General features: G+C 39.1%; 1 protein-coding gene across 1 annotated transcript in view; it reads left to right on the plus strand.

The window, feature by feature from the left end:
* The window catches only part of LOC306986421 (uncharacterized protein), a 110,763-nt gene extending 90,231 nt beyond the window's left edge, over positions 1-20,532 (plus strand). Inside the window, exons 2-10 of the mRNA XM_079589636.1 lie at positions 7,926-8,218; positions 13,554-13,609; positions 14,051-14,189; positions 14,283-14,410; positions 16,558-16,693; positions 16,812-16,989; positions 17,169-17,252; positions 17,341-17,572; positions 18,610-20,532. Coding sequence (XP_079445762.1) covers positions 7,986-8,218; positions 13,554-13,609; positions 14,051-14,189; positions 14,283-14,410; positions 16,558-16,693; positions 16,812-16,989; positions 17,169-17,252; positions 17,341-17,572; positions 18,610-19,367 — 1,944 coding nt within the window. The 5' untranslated portion in view covers positions 7,926-7,985 and the 3' untranslated portion in view covers positions 19,368-20,532. The remainder of the gene's footprint in view (positions 1-7,925; positions 8,219-13,553; positions 13,610-14,050; positions 14,190-14,282; positions 14,411-16,557; positions 16,694-16,811; positions 16,990-17,168; positions 17,253-17,340; positions 17,573-18,609) is intronic.
* The last annotated feature ends 1,151 nt before the right edge of the window (positions 20,533-21,683 follow it).

The following is a 21,683-nucleotide window of genomic DNA, read 5'->3' on the forward strand; positions in this document are numbered from 1 at the left end:
TTCTTGTGAAGAACTTATTCATGATTCTTTATGTGGCTTTCTCGATGTCAGTATATTTTAAAGGTAGGCTACAAAATAGATTTTAGTAGCAGTGTCAGTGTGCATTGTTGGATTTACCAATTTAAATAGCAATTTTCTTGTTTGTAAATAACAGTTTCATACTGTAATATTTACATGTTGTTCTGTAAACGTTTACTTTTTACTGTATTTTTCACAAAATTATTTTTTTATAATTTTCTTTTACAGTGTAACTTTATGAATCCCTTTTCTGTCACTTCTTTACTGTCACTTTTGATTAATTTAATGCTTCCCAAGTGGATTTTTTTTTTCAAGAAAAAATTACTGACCCCAAACTTTTAAATGGTATATGGCTGTTTATCTTTATATAAGTATATTTTAAAATGTTTTTATACTCTTTTATGTCCTTACTTAGCCCTGCCCATGGTACAAATGGAACATTTGAAATGGTCTTTTTCCTTTTCAAATTTTTTTTCATTCAATTTTCATGTCACACTTTTTCAATCTGTCTGCATGTTCTATATCTAGAACTGTCCATATACATCTCTCTCTCACTCGGACACACATACGGAGGAATCCCTCCAAACCCACCCTCAGTTCTATTTTCAGGAGGAAAGCCAAAGGCAGCCATTAGCTCACCACACACTGCTATTAAACTTAATATAACACCCTTTCCATAAAACACATCCATTATGCTGTATGGTCTCTCTGCTGTTGACTTTGGGTGCACGGATGACCATATGAGCAGGAAATCACTGGTATTGTGGTAAAAAAAAAAAAAATCTGTGCGTTCAAAATGAGGCAGAGACAGTCAAATAATTGTGAATTTACAGTCAGGGACGTTTATGGAGAGATGGATGTCATGGAAGTAATTTTTTTTTGGGAAGATGTTTTTGCATGAAAAATGCTTTTGTCGCAGCATGTTGCTAATCCGTGACAGGATGGCCAGGAAATAAGACTCGCAAATGCATAAGGGGTATAAACACTTTTTTTGCATGTGCAATTAATAAAATGCACAGAACAAAAGCCCCTTTCTTGTCATATGCTTGCCCATTTAAAACGATTTCTCCTTTTAAAAAGCTGCATTTTGATGTATTGTTCAGAGTGCGAATCATTAAAGAAAAAGCTAATTCAGCAATGGCTTGTTTTAGTGTTAGTTTTACAGTGACCACAAACTGAATTGTGTCAAATGATTTATTATTACAGGACTACAGTGGAGTTCCAATCCAAACAACATAGGATTTGTAAGTTATTTGGTCTCTTTATAAACTTTTTTTTTGAGCTGATTGATTCATTTATGACCTGTATAAAGGTTAAAAACCAAGCAATAGCCTACTAATCTTAGTGTTATATTAGGTCAATGCCTTCAGATTCCCTGGAAAAATGAATAGGCTAAATTCATATAAAACAAGGTATAATATATTATGTGACTTATTTAGATTAATTTTTTTAATATTATCAAATGTTTTTGGTGTTCAGGCCAAATTTTTTATATTTTTTATTAAACAATTATTGAAACAAGGGTTTACTAGTATGCTAGCGTGTTTATAATCAAACAAAAGGTGTGTTTTTACTGTACTGTACCAGGTGTTTTGACCGAAAAAGTAAAGTTGTTAAGAATTTTCTCTCAAACAAGTGTAAAAAAAAAAAAAATGAAAAAGTTTCCCTCTAATGCCCTCTTCTGGCGTCTTCAGAAAAAACACTCTGATGGCTCAGACGACTCTGGAAAACATCTGGGATTCGTGCATGTTTTCCCATATGCAGTGGAAGAGTCTTTATTTTTCACATCCACATGCATTCTTGCATGATTAATGATACATTTATCGAAGTTTAACGTTTTCCTATCTGGTACAGCACATCCCCGTTAGCACATCATTCACTCTAACAATTCAGAATAACATCCACTATACAGCAACTATTCTCTGAGGAGATTTTTACTGCAGTTGCACTCTGTTGATTTGGGCCCTAAAATCTGTGCTTTTAGCTTTTACACACACACACACACACACACACACACACGCACGCACGCAACAGCCCACATCCTTTAGAAGGTGTGCAATTTACGAGCTGTGAGCGCAGCGTGGCAGTTCCACCATCTGAGTTCCTCACAAACTCACACACAGCTTTTCATTAGCACAGTAATTAAGCCACAAGCTGCATCACACACACATGCATGCAAACACACACTTACAACTCAGAACACTCACTTAAACATCACTCTGTTATTTTATCCACCTCTGTCCCAAAATAGTGCGGTTCGCCCTTTAGCGGGACGTCGTAATGAAGTTTTGCTGAGCAGCTATGTCTGAGTGACCCTAGCATTGGTATTAATGAGAACTAAATGTCTTGACTTATTACACGCCTGTGTGTGTGTGTGTGTGTGTGTGTGTGTGTGTGTGTGTGTGTGTGAGATTTCTGAGATGTAGTGTGTGAGACATCTGGCCATGGTGCTCAGGAAATGACTGCTTCACTTCACTGCTGTCATCACCCTGCCCCATGTTACTCTCTGTGTGTGTGTGTGTGTGTGTGTGTGTGTGTGTGCAGCAGGTCTTCATTAGCTGTGTTGAAGCATTTTCAATGTAATTATGGTTTAAACTCGATCCCTTCTACAAGCTTACAGACAGGACAATCTCTCTCTCTGTCTCTGTTCCTCAGTTTTATTTGCTTTCCCTGTCTTTCTTGCAGAGCGTTCTGTTGACAGCGCAAGGCCTCTAAACAAGCTGTGATGCTGGCAGTCAATGAAGGTGTTTGTTTGAATTAAGGCTGTGTCAGGACATTGTACGATTGTGTTTGAGTCAGGCAAAATGAAATATTAAACACATTTGCTGACAGTATCTGCCATATACCATTGAAAGAAACACACACATGCACACGCATGTTGGGTTTCCATGTTTTATGGGGACTTTCCATTGACATAATAATTTTTATACTGTACAAACTGTATATTTCCTAACCCTAAACCACAAAATTTTTGCATTTTAAATTAAAACTAAACAAAACTATAATCTAGTTATAATTTATAAGTGTTTTTTCTCATGGGGACAGAAATGTTTTGCCATAAGGTAAAAAATTACTGGTTATAATATCTTTGTGGGGACAACGCAGGATTTTTATACTGTATATATATAATTTATTATTTATACAGATATATTTAGAATAATTAACACTATATTATATAGGTTATTACTTATTATGATATATTATTATATAGTATAATATTGTGTTATAATATATGTATAATTGAACCAATATATAATTTGTTATCATTCACTGTTATTTATTCTAAATAAATAAAAATAAAGCACTAAAAATCCTTAAAAAAATAAAATAAATTTTAATATAGGCAAATAATTGCACATTTCCATAGTGACAACCCCATATATGTATGATTATAGTTTATCATACTCTGCTCTGAAAAAATGTACTGAAGTAAAAATGTGTGGCAACTATAGCGGCATGCTCCACTATACCATTGGGATGTAGTATAATATAAACAGAGAGAAAAAAAGGTTAAATAATATATTTCCATGTGTAATTCAGCCACAAGAGGGCAACCTTTACAATGGTTACTTGTTCAATCTGATCAAAGCTGACAGACTGTCTAAACTGTTGTTCACAGCACATGTTGTTGAGAGAACATGCTGGATGACTGGATGACTTATGCAAGCTTAAAGGGATAGTCCATCCCAAAATCATTTTCATCATTATTTTATCACCCTCCTCATGTTGTAAACTGAATGAACATAAAATAAGATTTTTGTATTATTCTATTACTCTACACTATAATATTTATATTATTAAATAACATATTATTTAACCAATACATTATTTGACACAATTTTGCCTAAATAAATGACAAAAAAGTCACTTGTAACAACTAAAATGATTGATTATAGGTTTTTAGTGTTTTATTTTTCATTTACTCACCTTCCTCGTGTGAGCTGAATGACTTTTTGAGATTTTTTGAGATTGTTTGTCCATACAGTGCAAGTCAATGGGCTCCAATGTTGTTTAATTGCAAACGTTTTTGAGTTCTGCAGAATAAAGTTATACAAGTTTAAAATGCCATAGGGATGAGTAAATGATGAAATAGTTTTTGGGTGAACTACCCCTTTAAAAGGCAGACTGCACAAATATCGGAATAATATTTGAACCACCAGCTACAGCACGCTTTACTTAATGTTGTTTACTCAGTGTTTTTTCCTTGATTTTGCAGGATGATGATTCTGCTGATATACTGTTATGAGAGTTATACTGTTTCCTCGTGAAGATTAGCATGCTTGCACATAGAAGAGATGCACCAGAAGGGTTTTAAAAAGTTATTTAGTGTTAAGATATGCTTTAATGGATTGCTGGGGATTGGTTTCTTACAGAGCAGGAAATGGACAGAGGTTTTCAGCACTATTAATTTGACCGCGCAGTGTTTTGCCAAAGCCTCGAGGCTGGAACACATTTTTTGGGGGTGAACGCAAAACGTTCTGTTCTGTGCGTCTGTGTGTTTGCACATTCTGGCTCTCTTTGTCATGGCCTGCTTTGAACTATGGATATAAAACTGTTGAGGCGCACACACACACACACACACACAGCTTTGCCATATAGGGTCACGCTTTATTTTCTAGATATGAATGCGAGATACTGTAGTGTACATGTACCATACTGCAGTGTATATATGACCGTGTGTGTGTGTGTGTTTGTACAGTATGGTGGTCTCAGATTCCAGCCCCTTGCTGCTCAGTTCATCCCTCTCCGGTGGATGAATTGAGTGAGCGAATAAGAAATAAAGAAACCTGACCCCAACCACACACTTATCCAACAATGGCCTCTCATTCAAGCACACAGACCCCTACTAACACACTCTGGTCCAAGGCCAAAACCAGATGTGTACTTCACTTTCTAAAATCATTTTATGGTATTAATATCAATGTGGCTATTACGTCCTCATTGTCATAATAGTATCTCAAATGATAGTCATATTGATAAGGCCTTCATTACAGCAGGTCATTTTTAGCCAATGAAATCTGTCCACCTCATTCTAGAAGCTTGTTTATTGGAAGATGTTGGCTTTTAAATTACTGTAATAGCCAATTAACACTGTAAATTTGGCGGGATTATGAAACTGTGTAATTAATGGGGTGATATTTCCTTCATAATATAATTTCTGATGTAGTGGAGGATATTAATCTCAGTTGTTAATAATGTACAATAAATGTATTACTGGACCCTAGAGAGACAGACACATACAAAAAGAACATTATTGGAGCAATTTATAAAAAATATTTGACAATATTATCTCTTATTATCTAAATTGGAAATAATTTTAAATGAGAAAAAATGTTGGCTAAAGAAATAAATTACTAACACTAAAGACTTTTAAAACATATAGCCTATTTTCTTTTCAAAAATGTATTCAAACTTATATATTCAAATATATAAATATAAAAATATATTCCTATATATAAATATATTATATTATTCAAACGTGTGTGTGTGTGTGTGTGTGTTTGGATTTTTTGGCATTTAGAAAAAAAAATATTATATCATATTATGTTATGTTATATTGTACAAACTGACTTGAGTTATTCATTACAAAAAGAAAATTAAAAAAGAAAAGCTAGCAGAAATATGTAGAAACTAATTAGAAGTAAATAGAAATAACTCAATGTTTCAATCCCACATGCACTTAGTATTACGCACTTATTCACACATACTATAATATACATTAAAACTCTGCAATGTCATTTTTGTGAGCTGTGTTTTCCAGGTTGCGTTCTTCTGCGTGCGTGTAGGTGGGGGGTCATTACGGTGTAGTGTGTCCTCTCACTACGCTAGGCTCACAGCATCAACCTGAGACCAGATACAGTTAATTATCTACCAGGCGCACACACATACACACATACACACACAAAGACAAGAGTGCATGAACTAACCAGACTGACAGAAGAACCTTCCGTTGGACCGAAAAGAGACAGTCTAGATGAAAAAAACAGATTAAGAGAGGTAGATCTGAGGCTAGAGATGAGTAAAAGACAGGTACCTGGTCCCAACACAGAACATGTGATTATGGATCAGTATCAGGACTAAAGAAAAAAACACAGGAGAGGAGCGAAGAGTGGATATTCTCCTTCTTGACAGGACAGACCAACACCAACAGCTAAAGAAGAACCAATGAGACCAGCCTCCATCACTCATGCCCTTCCTCCCTTGCCAACCGGGTTTCCTCCATCCTCCACCTGTCCGCTCGGTGTCACCCTGTGGATCTGCTAGCAGACGGGCATTACTGGCATCATGCCGGCTGCATTGAAGTCATCTCTGGATGGGAGCATGACAGATTCAGGGGAGCTGGAGCAGGCAGCACCTCCCTGTCTCGGAAAAGTGCCCCGCGACCTGCTCCAAAGCTTTCCTCACACTAAGCGTGTGGGCAGCTACCTGGTGGGCAAAATGATCAACAAGGGCTCGTTCGCCAAAGTTATGCTGGGGATGCACATCAGTACAGGAGAGAAGGTAACCGGCACACACCCAGTCTCTTACACGCAGACGCCTGTCAATCAAAGGCACAGTGTCACACACTAATGGTGTCAGTCATCAGTGCGCTGAAGGGTTGTCATCCATTTTTCATGCCGTCTCTCTGTCTCAGCTTTCATAGCGACTCCGTCTTTCCTAATCTCTGACACGCACCGCAGTAATAATCCATCCACACAAACACACTCACACTGATAGAAACATTTAATGGTACTTTGTTTAGTGGGATGACCATGAATTGTGTGTTGACTGGTGATTTTTATGCATGCTAACTAGTGTAGTTTGGCTAACATTTTACTCTATAGTCCCATTAACTAACATTCACTAACAATGAGCAAATTTGTTACAGTATTTACTAATCTTCGTTAACATTAGTTAATAAAAATACTTCATGTTCATGATAACTCAGGTCCATTAAATAATTTGATCAGATACAACTTTTGATGTTAATAATGCCGTAATGTTGAAATGAACATGAACTAAGATTAATAAATGCGCTTTAGAATAATTAATTATTAGTTCACGTTAACTAATGTAACCCTACTGTAAGATGTTACCTGTATTTTATTCTGTATTTCTGCAGACGTATAATAGATGGTAATGATATATGGTACTTTAGATCATCATTGGTTTAGTGATTTGACATTTTATTTGACAATTTTTGTGTTGTAAAACATTTCACATCAGCTTTAATAGAACTTGAGTGAAAAATCTTTTTCATGTGAATGTATTTGCGTATGAATGTAATGTAGTTTTACATATAAATTAGACTATTTATTTATAAATAAATACATAATATTGCCAGTATATCAATAATGAGTAAATTTTTTGTAATTCGAAAACTTCTGTGTTCATCATGACACAGACAAACCGAGAGAGAGAGAGAGAGAGAGAGTTTTAGCTCAACCTGTCCTCCTCTCCTCGCTGTGGTGACCTGAGCTTTCACGGGTCAGTAAATGTGGCCTGTGTGCGTGTGAATGTTACCAGCTCTTATTCACATCACTGAGCCCTTCCTGACCACTCTGTTTACCTGGACAGGTTGCTGTGGTGATGCGTAAGCATACATCACCCCAAGCACAATCCTAGAATTTTACAATGTAAATTATTATCATGGAGTTCCTAAAGAGAGGGACTGTGAGCTATAGTGTGTGTCGTGCTATGGACGGCGTCGGGAAACTCACCTAAACCAGTTTTATATACTATAGATGTTTTCTTTTCACAATATTGTCTTATAGAAAATTAAAATCAAGTGAGATCTCTTGACACCCCCCCCCCCCCCCCCCCCCTAACTAAAGACTAAACCGTCCTCTTACATTATTATTTCTTCTAATAATTGTTTACTAGAAAAACCTTAGAAATTGCAGCATAATTGCTCTCTGTTTCTGCAGGTGGCGATCAAGGTGATAGATAAGAAGAAGGCCCGTCAGGATTCATACGTTTTAAAAAACATGAAGCGTGAACCCCGGATTCACCAGCTGATCCGCCACCCCAACATCGTCTTGCTGCTGGAGACGTTGGAGACGGAGAACTGCTACTACATGGCCATGGAGCTGTGCGGAGGAGGAGACCTTATGGACCGAATCTGTGAACGCAAGCGGCTGGAGGAGAGAGAGGTCCGCAGGTACACCCGCCAGATACTGTCTGCAGTGGAACACCTGCACCGACACGGGATAGTTCACAGGTAATCAGCACACACACACACACACACAGAGAGACATGCTAAATGACCAAATTACACCCATGAAATGAAGTGTCATATTGTCACGATCGCTAGCTGAGAAATGGGTGGATCCAAACGCAGCAACATGGTAATCAGGGCAATCCAAATCGTCGTCATCCATACAAGAGTCAAAGTCCAAATAATCAGAATCGTAGTCCTCCATGCCAGTGTCGAAAACCATTTAATCAGTGAGATAACAAATAAACAAAACAAGCAGGAACAAAAACGAGAACAGACTTGAAACCAGACCTTAGCGTTGACGAGTGACATACAATAATGACTCCGTGACATGAACTAACACAGACCAAGTATATATGCACAGACACTAACAACATAAATGGGAACAGCTGGGTGCAATCACAGGTGATGGGAACAAACAAGGATTATGGGAAATGTGGTTCCAGGATGAATGGAGACAGGAAAGAAGAGACCTCTAGTGGACACCCAGTGGAAACAACAGACACTGTGACATAACCCTCCCTCTACGGAGCGGCTACCAGACGCTCCAAGACCCACAAAAAACAATCAAAACAAGAGTCCAGGCGGGAGGTGGAATGGTGGAGAATCAGGGGGAGGGATGGAGGGCCAGGACCATGAAGGGGAACAGGAACAAGGGGGAACGGCTTAAGCGGCGGCCAGGGCGAAACAGACAATCCATCGGGCGGCCAGGGCGAAGCAGACAGTCCATCGGGTGGCCAGGGCGGTGAAGACCCCTCGGGCGGCCACGGCGGTGAAGACTCCTCGGGCGGCCACGGCGGTGAAGACCCCTCGGGCGGCCACGGCGGTGAAGACCCCTCGGGCGGCCACGGCGGTGAAGACCAGGGTGAAGCCGACCACTCGGGCGGCCATGGCGGTGAAGACCAAGGCGGAACAGAGACAGACCCTGGCTCAGGAACTGGAACAGACACCACCGGCTCAGGAACTGGAACAGACACCACCGGCTCAGGAACTGCAACAGCAACAGACACCACCGGCTCAGGAACTGCAACAGCAACAGACACCACCGGCTCAGGAACTGCAACAGCAACAGACACCACCGGCTCAGGAACTGCAACAGCAACAGACACCACCGGCTCAGGAACTGCAACAGCAACAGACACCACCGGCTCAGGAACTGCAACAGCAACAGACACCACCGGCTCAGGAACTGCAACAGCAACAGACACCACCGGCTCAGGCTCTGGAACAGCAGACACTGGCTCCGGCTCTGGAACAGCAGACACTGGCTCCGGCTCTGGAACAGCAGACACTGGCTCCGGCTCTGGAACAGCAGACACTGGCTCCGGCTCTGGAACAGCAGATGTGAAGTGGACAGTCTCTGGAACGGCAGACATCCTGTGCCTCCTCCATGCATGCAGTACCGCCACCGCATAAAAGAGGAAGACCGCTCTCTTGGCCGTGGCAGGACTGATGGTGGGCGGCTCCGAGACAATCTCAGGGATGACAGCGGGCTGCTCGGAGGGGACGGCCTCCGGGACGACAGCGGGCTGCTCGGAGGGGACGGACTGCGGGACGACAGCGGGCTGCTCGGAGGGGACGGACTGCGGGACGACAGCGGGCTGCTCGGAGGGGACGGACTGCGGGACGACAGCGGGCTGCTCGGAGGGGACGGACTGCGGGACGACAGCGGGCTGCTCGGAGGGGACGGACTGCGGGACGACAGCGGGCTGCTCGGAGGGGAAGGACTGCGGGACGACAGCGGGCTGCTCCGGCACGGCCACTGGGACGACAGCGATCTGCTCAGGGACGGTCTCCGGGTCATTAAGGAGGCAGGAAGTCTTCCTCCTCCTCCGTGTTCGATGGCGAGGAGTAGGCTCCGGGCGGGACAGGAACAACGGTGAAGGGAGCTCTGGGTCGAGCATCACCGAACCATGGTCGAAGGAAGACCGAAATAGAGACTGGGTCCGGGGCTCACCTCTAGTACTTCCTCCTCTGCAAGCTCCACGGGTCCCCGAAAATCTGGCCAGACGCTCTCCTCTAAAAGACTCTCTTTCGTCAAACGAAAGGTCTTTAGGAAAACTGAGCGTCATGGTCTCCTCCCTTTGACGGACCACAAACGCAAAAGTCTGCAAAATGTTCATGCTGCTGGATCCATTTGTTGACGGAGTCATTCTGTCACGATCGCTAGCTGAGAAATGGGTGGATCCAAACGCAGCAACATGGTAATCAGGGCAATCCAAATCGTCGTCATCCATACAAGAGTCAAAGTCCAAATAATCAGAATCGTAGTCCTCCATGCCAGTGTCGAAAACCATTTAATCAGTGAGATAACAAATAAACAAAACAAGCAGGAACAAAAACGAGAACAGACTTGAAACCAGACCTTAGCGTTGACGAGTGACATACAATAATGACTCCGTGACATGAACTAACACAGACCAAGTATATATGCACAGACACTAACAACATAAATGGGAACAGCTGGGTGCAATCACAGGTGATGGGAACAAACAAGGATTATGGGAAATGTGGTTCCAGGATGAATGGAGACAGGAAAGAAGAGACCTCTAGTGGACACCCAGTGGAAACAACAGACACTGTGACACATATGGAGTGTTAGGGATAGTGGGGTGGATTGAGAAAGGAAAACGCTGAGAGGGTGCTATACTGTATAGCAGATTCTAGTCTGTAAAATAATGAAGTGCCGTGTGTCATAGATGAGAGAAGTGTGTGAAAATGGATGAAAGCAAAGAGAAAGTGTGTGTGTTTGCCGGTGTGCTTGGTTATAGTCTGAGGATACATTATCAATGAAAAAAAAAGAATAAAATTTGTAAATAATTTTAATTTTACCCGACGTTTCACGGCTTAAGTCTAGTTCCCAGACTAAAAAGCATGTTTGCGCTGTTTTAACTGAAAGCAACTTGCACTGGTATATCTTCAAATATTTCAGTGCCATTGTTTTGTCTCAAGATGCACACCAGTAATGTTTTTTTCTAAGGCAAGTTTATAACAGCTAAATGGCTTAAATGAACTAAGGCCAAATCCTAGCTTAATCTTAGCCCTGTCTGTGAAACCGGGCCTTATAGCTTTTTGGTTGCACTTTATTTTACAGTACGTGTACTTAGTGTTAAATAAGAAAGTACTGGTTAATATAAGGTAACTACATGGTTAAGGTTAGGTTTAGGGGTAGGTTTGGGATTAGTACCTAGTTATTACCTAGCTATTGTAATAACTATAATAAGTACATAGAATGTACATGGGTAAAAGGACTGGGAAGGTAAAGGAAAAGTGCTACCAATTTTGTTTTAATAAAAAGTGTGTCTGAAAATAGGTGAAATCAAAGAGCAATGTGTGTGGGTTTAATTAGCTATAGTTTGTGGATACATTTTGGATTTGATAAATTATATTAGATCATTAACACAATAAATGATTAATAATACAAATGATATTAAACATTTCAGTTAATTTTTTTAATTAATTTAATATTTTAGAATTTATTAGTCAAATTTCTATTCCAATATAAAAAATTATAAATATATCTAAAAAATGAATACATTTATTTTAAAAACACATTTTGTTGTTTTAGAGGTATAGGGTAAGAGTAAAAAAAACAAAACAAAAAACAGGCTAAAGTATGTCCTGATTTATACAAGTAAATGTATGTGTGTGTGTGTGTGTGTGTGTGTGTGCAGTTCTTTGGTTTGCCAGTGAAGTCTAATTGAGGCAAGAGTGGGAATGTCATTAGCTTCTCATGACATCATCAGCCAGAGCCACTATGGTTAACACATCATTCACTGACTTCCTTACTAATGGAGTCCCAGGATGAAGCTTCATAATGCTGAGGTCGCACACACAATCCACTCAGTAAAGAGCCTTTTTTAGAGTATGTCAAGGATCAAAGGACGTACATCAACCTACACGCCACACACACACACACACACACACACACACACACACACACACACTTGACTACCCGCCGCGTTAGTCAACATATACAGTCCCTATGGTAACGAAAGGAGCATGTGGGTTCATGTCCATTTTAGTTCAAAAGTTCACTCACTTCAAATGAGAATAATCAGCCCAAAATCAAACTATTTTATCAACTGGCTCCACAAACACTCTTTATAAATTTAAGCCGGTCTCTGCTGACCTCTCTGTACACACTAATAATTCCCCCGAAAAGCTCAGTCAAACTGCTTTCCCCTAATACACTGTCAGAGAACTTTAATACTGGCAGATTTTCAGAGTAGTCTTTCAGCCTTTTCTTTTTTGGACATTTTAGGGACAGTGTCAGTATGTGTGTGTGTGTGTGTAAAGGAACGTTAGGCCGCCCATTGAGCTTTGAGATGTCAGCCATGTCAGTAAAAATGGAGGGAAATGAAAATAGCTTTGAGGGCTGTGATATTTTTATAGGCTTTTCATATAATTTCATATTAAATGTGAGCGTGCGGTCGTCAAAGTGAGTGTGAGTGTTTATTATGAAGTGGAAAGAAAGGGAGAAAGAGGGAGTAAGATAAAAGGAAAAGTAGAGCGGAGAATGTAAAAGTAAAACTTGGCAGAAGGACTGAACATCCAGGACCACCAAGCTGTGATATCACCAACAATAACTCTCGTAGGTCTGTTCTTAGTACAAATCCCCTTTTAATTCTCATTTTTCATTACATTTTATGTTCTGCTAGAGGTTCTTGGCTGATCATGGAGGGAGTTGATCTGAGTTTCCTATCAGTTGGACCCACATGTGTGTTTGCATGTTTATATATATAAATGGGGTCCTAAAGTCTGAGACCACTAGTAAAAATGCAGCCATTTTGCACCCCCCCCCCCCCCCCCCATGTATTACATTTATATTATCATCATTAACTAAAACTATTAAAAAAAATCAGTATTTAAAATAAAGCTGAAATAAAATAAAATATAAATATTAGATGAAAAACTTAAACTTAAAAACGTACGATTTGTTTTTAATAAAAATTACAAAAGCAAATAACAAAATTACTTATACATTTATTTTAATAATTAAAATAAAAACTGAAAATTGAAAGATAAAAGCTAATTCATTACTATAATAGCACTGTATATAATTAATACTAAAATGAAACTGATGAAAACAATAATGTTTTTTTGCTCAGTTTTCCTGGTGAACAAAAAATAGTGCCAAATCTTACCTTTTTTTTTTCTTCTTCTTGCAACATTGGTAAGTGTTCACAATCCTAAAACAGTTATTTCAGATTTAAATCTGAAAGGGAAAAAAATACCCAGATTTTTAAGTGTGCTATCAGAATTTTGCACCCAACTATGTAGGAGTTATTTTTAATGAATTAACCTCCTTCATCTCTGAATATTTTTTTTAAACTAGGGACTTGAAGATTGAAAACTTCCTACTGGATGAGCACAACAACATTAAGATAGTTGGTGAGTGTGTCTCGCCTCTTGCCTCTTTTACATAGTATATGTACATCATTTAATATGAGAAAAGTTTTGTCAAAGCTTTCTACATTAATACCTCTAAGAATAAATATGGTTGCAGTAGTACACACAAATGCAAGCGCACAGGAAGAACTAATTTACAATTAGTCATTTAGCTAAACTTATCACTTACCAATGAGAAATATCATAAGTAATAGCATCAAGCAATGTCTCTTTCATCCTTTTATCCGTGTATTTAATTTTTGCCTTCTGAAATCTGATGTTTTTGTAATTAGACATTCAAAAATAATACCATACAAAGGAAGAAAAAAACAAATGGAAAATTAGTTTATTATTCACAGTCTGCTATTCAGTGTCTGTATCAGAAACAGTGGGCAGTTGTATATTCATGCAAGTCCACTAACATGCGAGTGTGTTTGTGTGTAGACTTTGGTCTGAGTAACACTCTGAAGGCAGATTCTCTCTCTCTGGAGCTTCTGAACACGCAGTGTGGCAGCCCTGCTTACGCTGCTCCTGAACTGCTGGCCCACAGGAAGTACGGCCCTAAAGTGGACGTGTGGTCTGTGTGAGTCTTCTAGAACTGGCGATCACATATAATCTCAGCTGATTTTGGGTGTCTTTTTAATGCGGCTCTGTGTGTTTCTGTGTTTATGCATAGGGGTGTGAGTATGTTTGCCATGTTGACCGGCACTTTACCGTTTACGGTGGAGCCCTTCAACATCAAGCAACTTCACCTGAAAATGGTGAATGGAGAAATCAGTGTGATACCGTCGGACATCAGCAAAGGTAAAATGTATGGCAGCGGTTATTGCTTGCGCACCATCCACCTCTCCATGCGACTGCTCCTGTTACCAGTGACATTTCTTTTGTAATTTTGTCCGGCTCAATCAGACAATGTTGGGCAGAGTTACTGTAAGTGACCTCTGCCAACAAAACTATGAATTATGGTGGGGACTTTCCATTCACTTTTTTATTGACATTTACTATCTTCTATTATCCTCTTACCTGAAACTATTGGCTAGTCCATGAAGGTGATTTCAGGTTTTATGTGTGGAGATTGATCCCCATTATATACACTACCATTCAAAATGTTTGCGTCAGTAAGAGTTGGAAAGTGACAGTAAAGACAATTATTATAATGTTACAAAAGATTTCTGTTTAAAATAAACGCTGTTCTTTTGATCTTTCTATTTATCAAATAATACTGGAAAATGCATCACTGTTTCCACAAAAATATTTAGCAGAATTAACATAATAAATGTTTCTTGAGCAGCAGATCCGCATATTAGAATGATTTCTGAAGGATCATGTGACACTGAAGAGTGGAGTAATGATGCTGAAAATTCAGCTTTTTTTCATCACAGGATGAATTGCATTTTAAAATATATTAAAATCAGAAAAATAAAGTTATTATAAATTTGTGAACGGTACTGTATATGCACACACCTATATACAGTTAAAGATTCATCCCTAAGGAGTTCTTCATCAGGTCCGGATACACAGAAAGAGAAAAGAGAATTAGAGAAAAAGGGTTGAGTGCAGTAGTGCATTTCGAAGTGTCCTTCCTTCTTCCCAATCAGATTGTGAGATCATCTGATCCAGCACATTAATATTAATCTTCATGAATATTAATAACAGAGTATATTCACCAATCACAAAAATAGATACACTACAAACATGATGACGCAAAATGTCTGCTAGTGGAACAGAACCCGGCTGGGTTCCCCGATTCCGTCGCGGGTTACATTAGATCATCGTGAGGTAGTTTGTACATTACGTATGGTGAATTGCCTCCTGTTTCTCTGAACCAGCTCATTGTTTATTAAAAAGAAAAACATCAGAGTAATGAAAGTTACAGATGCAATACATTTGCAGATGCAGCACTTTATAATCATGTCACTTTGTGTGAAAAGTGTCACTTTGGATATCATCTGCTGAATCATTTCATCATTTCAAAAACATTGAAAGTGTGTTCAATGTTATGCTGGATATCATTTAGCATGATTATTAATAGTATAAAATAAACATACACTGAAAAATGGTAACACCTAAATTACATATTTTTTTTCAAGTCAAAAATTATATTTAACATCACTGAATTTATACCTTTTTATGTGTTAAATCAGGCAGAAATAGCTCTTTAAGCTAACAATGAAAAGCTTAGTTATGACAGTTCACGTCATGTCTGGCAGTGACGTGACTGTCAGCTGATCCACGTCTACCTGACGCCGATCACTGTATACATATATAAGCTCCTTCAGTATTATCAGCAGCCATTGCGCTGCTCAGGAGCGAATTACCCTCCTCCATCCCCAGCTCCACCTCTTGTCAGTCAGGATTTGGCCTTCAGATTCCCCTTTGAATCAGACTAATTTCTTGAATTATATTTGACATTAAATTATGTAATACATTAAGTTCTTGCCCAGAACCGAACCATACCTCCAATCCAAACTGTATGCTATTTGTCAATCATCTTAGATGATAGTGGTCCTGACGGAAATGACTGTCGTTGAAGTATGGTGGAAATGAATTCTGATTGAAGTTTACGGTATGCCATTTTGTGTGTTTTGTTGACATCCTGAGGCTGTCTGTAATGGCACTCTAAGTGAATGAGTAAATGTGATCGTCACTGTCTACTGACACAAACACTACCCTCACACACACAAGGCCAGCGCAGTGCCAAACTGGCACTCTGATCTGAAGAGTCCCCCCAGATTGAGAAGGTGGCACAGGGGAGCAAAGTGCTTCGTGAATCTGATCTGCCCTTCTGTAAGAGAAACCTTGAGAAGTTCAGTCTGGGTCGGACACACACACATTCACTCACTCCTCTGACAAATCAGTGTTGAGATCTTCTGTGTAAGGTTAAAACCGAGTTTTGAGACTACTTTAGCAGTGTCAGGATGTCAGTGTCCTCTCTCTTCTTTTCTTTCTAGCGGCTGTACAGTTTGTCTTGTCTCTGCTGGAACCAGACCCAGCAAAAAGGCCAACAATAAAAGCAGCAATGGAGGATAAATGGTTGAATGAGGGTTATGCCAAGAGACCCCTCCATACTGTAACTCATAAAAACAGGTACCTGCTAAATGAAAGCTTATGCTAAAGTTACCCAAAGGAACAGATGCACAAAAGGCAGACAACTTGAAACCATTCCCTGATATGTGTATATGTGTGTTCTTTGTTGCTTGTTTAGGCTGCATCCAGAGGATCTAAATTCAGCTGTGCTAAACTACATGACTGAATCTCTAGGTTACGGTCTTTCTGATATCATCCACACTGTCATCAGTAACAAGCCGTCTGCCATCTTAGCTTGCTACCATATACTGCTGAAAAAACTCAACAGGCATCAGAAAGTTGTGAGGACCATGAAGGTAAAAAGATATATCAACCATTTATCAGTTATTGACCATAACATGAGAATAATTATCAGTATGTATATATTGGTGCATGCCTAAATACAAGTATATTTATCAGCATTTCTTGTGTCCTCCATCTTGGAGGACAAAACTCAGTTTTGGATCACAGCTAACATGTCAGTCATTGTCTTCAGAGAGAAGAGAACAGCGAATGGAATCTTCTGAATAAAGGCTTGTCGAGAGGGAGAAGCAATGCAAGTGCTAAGAGTCAGCAACAGGTGATTTGTCCTTCTATATCCAAGAATTTCATCTTGTTTCGTAAATACTCACGGACACACAACATTTAACACGCTCTTCCTTCACTAGTCTCCTCAGAGTGACACAGCCAACGAGAGGAGCTCAAGGCAGGCCAGTAAGACCCAAAGCAGCCAATCACAGGACAGAGATGCCCAGACTGGCATGAAAAGACCTGCGGAGATCATTAGACCAAAGCAGCCAAGCCTAGTGGACAGAGCAGATTCCCCCACCTCACTGCCTGTGGACACAGCGAATGAGATTGCCATACTTGTGGAGACACATGATGGACTGATTCCTAAAGGTAATGCACGTTTATAGGAACGATCATTTTTATAGAGTGTTGCAGTGATGATCTATTTTTGTAGGCCAACCCGGAAGTCAGCATTTTTTTTACATCGGCTTTTAGATTATTGGATAAAATAAGCTCTGATACCTGCTAAAGTTCACAATGGTTACACATTTTAAGATTCTTTTAGGAATTTTGAACCCTAAATACAATCGGCAGATGTAAAAACCTAAAGTTAAAGCCCGTTCACATAAGGATGATAACTATAAAGATAACGATAAGGATATAGTTCTCAAAATCGTTCTCAATATTAAAGAATAGCAGAGTTCACACTAAAGCTGTAACGATTACGGCACAGAGAAACGATATCGCTGGAATCACTTTCAGAATGAGTTTATCCAGCTGATGAACGATAAAAACATAGACAGCCAATCAGAATCCATCCTGCTGTAACAAGCTCGAGCATTTAAAGTGACAGACAAACACGCACTTAGAATAAACAGAACGATGTAGTTTGCTGGTGTGGAGGCTAATATAGTTATCTTTATACTTATCGTTCTTGGAGTGAACGGGGATTTAGGCTATAACGAACTACACCACGGTCACATGACTTCAACGTCAAGTTTGAGATAGAATAGTTTGCAAGAGTGTGAGTGTAAACACATTGAGGCTGTGAAAGCTAACTAGTGAGTAGATGAGTTTACCTGTTTGGCGTGAGGACGTTTAATGGCCCACACAATCTCTGTAGTCCCAATTACGGTAGCCACTTGTTAGAAACTGCCTCCATCAAATATTTTTTTACCGTTGTATTTTATGTCAGAATAAAACAGATAATAAGATGATAATCACAGATCTTTTTTCAGGCATTTAACCAAAAACCCATTCAAAAAACCCATTGACTTAAGGAAAATGGAACCAAATGTGCTCACTAATTCTCACTAATTCAAAGATTAATTCCTGCAGAACTCTACAATGCTATTATCATTTGTTCAATTTTGAAATTCACATAATGCATATTCAGCTGACCGAAATTGTTTATGTGTGTATTTTAGTCTCAACGTTTGGTGAAAAGGAGATGCTTCGTGTCTCACCCCCTAAGTGTTCCTGCAGAGAGGAGAGCGGCACCAAACTCTGTGACTCTGCCCCTTGTGATGCCACTGTAACCATAGACACCTCTAGAGACTCCCAGACAATGAAAACACCAATCAAACCACATGATCTGAGACCGGCTTACTCTGACAAATATCAATCTCTGGACTGTGAATATCAGCATGATGACAAGTTAGAGAAGTTACAGACGTTCTACTCCGAGAAAGGGCCTTCTCCCAGAACGGGACAGCGCTTTAAGGATCTATTACTGGCCATTGAGGAGAAAACCTACAATGCTCGCCACCTCAGCGCCATGGAAACCACAACACAAACCTCTCCTTTACCGCGACTACGACACACTGGGACGCTTAAAGAATCCGCACCTAGAAAAGTCACTTGGGTAGGCTTGACGCGCCACACAACGGCTGGCACAGGCTCCTCGTCTTTCTTGGTGAATGGGTCCAAACCGCCACTGTTTCCATCTCAAAGACAACAAGCTCTCGTCATCAAAAACCTGAGACATGGAAAGGAGAAGAGGAACGTGGGAACGGGAGGGGGAGGAGGGACAGGCATCCCCAGTAATACAGCGAAAAGAAACTCCATTCAGTTGCGAACGGCTATACAGCGCCGAGTCACGGACCTCAACCTACCAATGCTTCCGTCTGCTTTACATAACAAATCTGACAAAAAGACAGAAATACTCAGAATGGATTTTGGGTGACATTTGAGGCTTTCTTAAAAAGAGTACTCCAGGTTTAATACAAATGAAGCTTGCTCGACAGCATTTGTGAATTAATGTTGATTACCACAAAACTAATCATTTTCATTCATCTCTCATTTTCTGTAAGACACAAGACAGGCAAAACTTTAGGTTTTTTTTCATGCACTGGTCAGTTTTGAGATTTTGTTTTTCTTTTGCTTTCATAACGTGTCTTATTTCAGACTAGTGGAAAGAAAACATCTAACACATTTACTGGACATGTTTATTTTATTACACTTCTATTATTTGCATCATACAATACTTGTCTTTTTTTTTCTGATGCCCTGAGCTAGAAATCTCCACTTCAGTAGCTTGTACATGCACCCAACTTAGTTCTATCCTAATTCTGAAGGTTTTTACAGTGGATTTATATAAAAACATTTTCCTAAAAACTGATTTATGGAGTGATAAAAAAAAGAGATATCCAAAATCCCCACAGTATATCGACAAACTGAAACAAGAATGTTGAATCTGGCTTTATCCGTTTCTGTTTTGGAAATGTATGCAAATCAGTGCATATTTAAATAGATAACTCATTTCCATATTTAAAGAGTACATTAAGACAATTGCTTTGTATTATACGTTTTCTGAAATGTTATGTGATTAATCAATCAAAAGTATGGTTATTTCTAATAGTTTTTTTTGTTGTTCTATTAATTCCCTATATTCATTCACTTTCATTGCAAGTACCTCTCTCTCCAATTTGTTTTTGTGGTAACATTATGCCGCAATTGCCTACATTGTTATCTGCTTGAAAAAGCAGTCAACATCTCTTCTTCCCATTACCTCCCCTCTTGCCCACCCTAATCCCTCGGTCCCAGGACAATTTGACTACTCTTAATTGTCTGGATGGGATTTGACTGATACCCATTGTAGGTTTTAAGCTCCTATCATGTTTCTCGCTTATTGAATGAATGCATCTCAATGGCATCACTCAACTATGCCAGTCGGTGCCAAAGGATGAGGATCCAAAAGACAGTTTATTGAGGAAAATAATTGAAGTATTTTACCGGACGCCTAGAATTCAACGAAGTAGAAAACTAATGTTCAGGAATCTGGAAATGTAATTTTGGTACGTCTTTTTTTAAAACTTGTAACTTGTTACAAATAAATTGACAGGATACACAATTCTGGACTGCTTGCATAATTGTACTCACCTAATTAAGCTAATGTTTGAGTATTTGAGGTGTGCCTGTTTTGTAACGTGTTTGTTAAATGACCAACTGTGTTGTGGCTGCTCCCCAATGGCCAGAAGGGTTTTGAATAATGAACATGTAAAGGAATCTTTCCCTCTTTTCAACTGGTGAGGAGCTCATGAATTATGAACACTTTGTTTTGGTACATGATATGGTGCTGAGGGGGCTTGGCCTTTGTGTGTGCGTGTATAGATATGTGCTGGAGAGAGATTGATCCGAAGTGAGTGTGGCATGTCTGCGCCTCTTCTCAGACTTGTAACCACATAGTTCCCCAACTTGTGGACAACTAAACACCCTGAAATCATATAATCCAACTTTTTTCAATTTGATTGCATTAAGTAACAACACATCAAACCAAGCAGCATCTGCAAACAAATGCTTTTCTTTTCTCAGAATTTTCTTTTCTAGCATTTTTTTTGCAAAAAATACTTCTAACCCACTTTGACGTAATGGTCAAAACCATTAAAACGTTTTTTTTTTTTTAGTTTTATTGAAAGAAGGCTGTATTTTTTTTAAAACTGTAGTTTTGTGAAATATTATTACAATTTAAAATAAATGTTTTCTATTTTAAATTACTCAAACATGTAATTTGTTCAATTCTGTGATGCGACGCAAAATTTTCAGCAATCATTATTACGTCAGTCTTCAGTCACATGATCCTTTAGAAATCAGTTTGAATAATACAAACGTTATCCTAACATTTGACAACTACAAATTGTCCATATTTTTTCAGTCTATTGTTTTTTAAAATATGAAACATACTAACCTTCTTTTTAGGAAATTATTTTGAAAAGCGTTTAAGCTCAATTTCTTTAAAATATTTTACTATATAATGCAATGAAATTCATTGGAACTGTGCAGGCTTTCATGTCCAAGAGTATATGAACATGTCCAGCAATACATCACCAACCAGTGGCCTGACCTCAAATACACCAATGACATAATGTCTGGACATTACCAGGGTGCTACCATTAACTCCAAGACAATCCCATCTGTCTCTGCTTTAATTAAACACACCATAGAAGAAAATAACAAATATGTACCACCTGAGTGACTTAAATGGAAGGACGCTACAGGGGCA

This window comes from Phoxinus phoxinus, assembly GCF_949152265.1.
Source record: "Phoxinus phoxinus genome assembly, chromosome: 18".
Taxonomy (NCBI): Eukaryota; Metazoa; Chordata; class Actinopteri; order Cypriniformes; family Leuciscidae; genus Phoxinus; species Phoxinus phoxinus.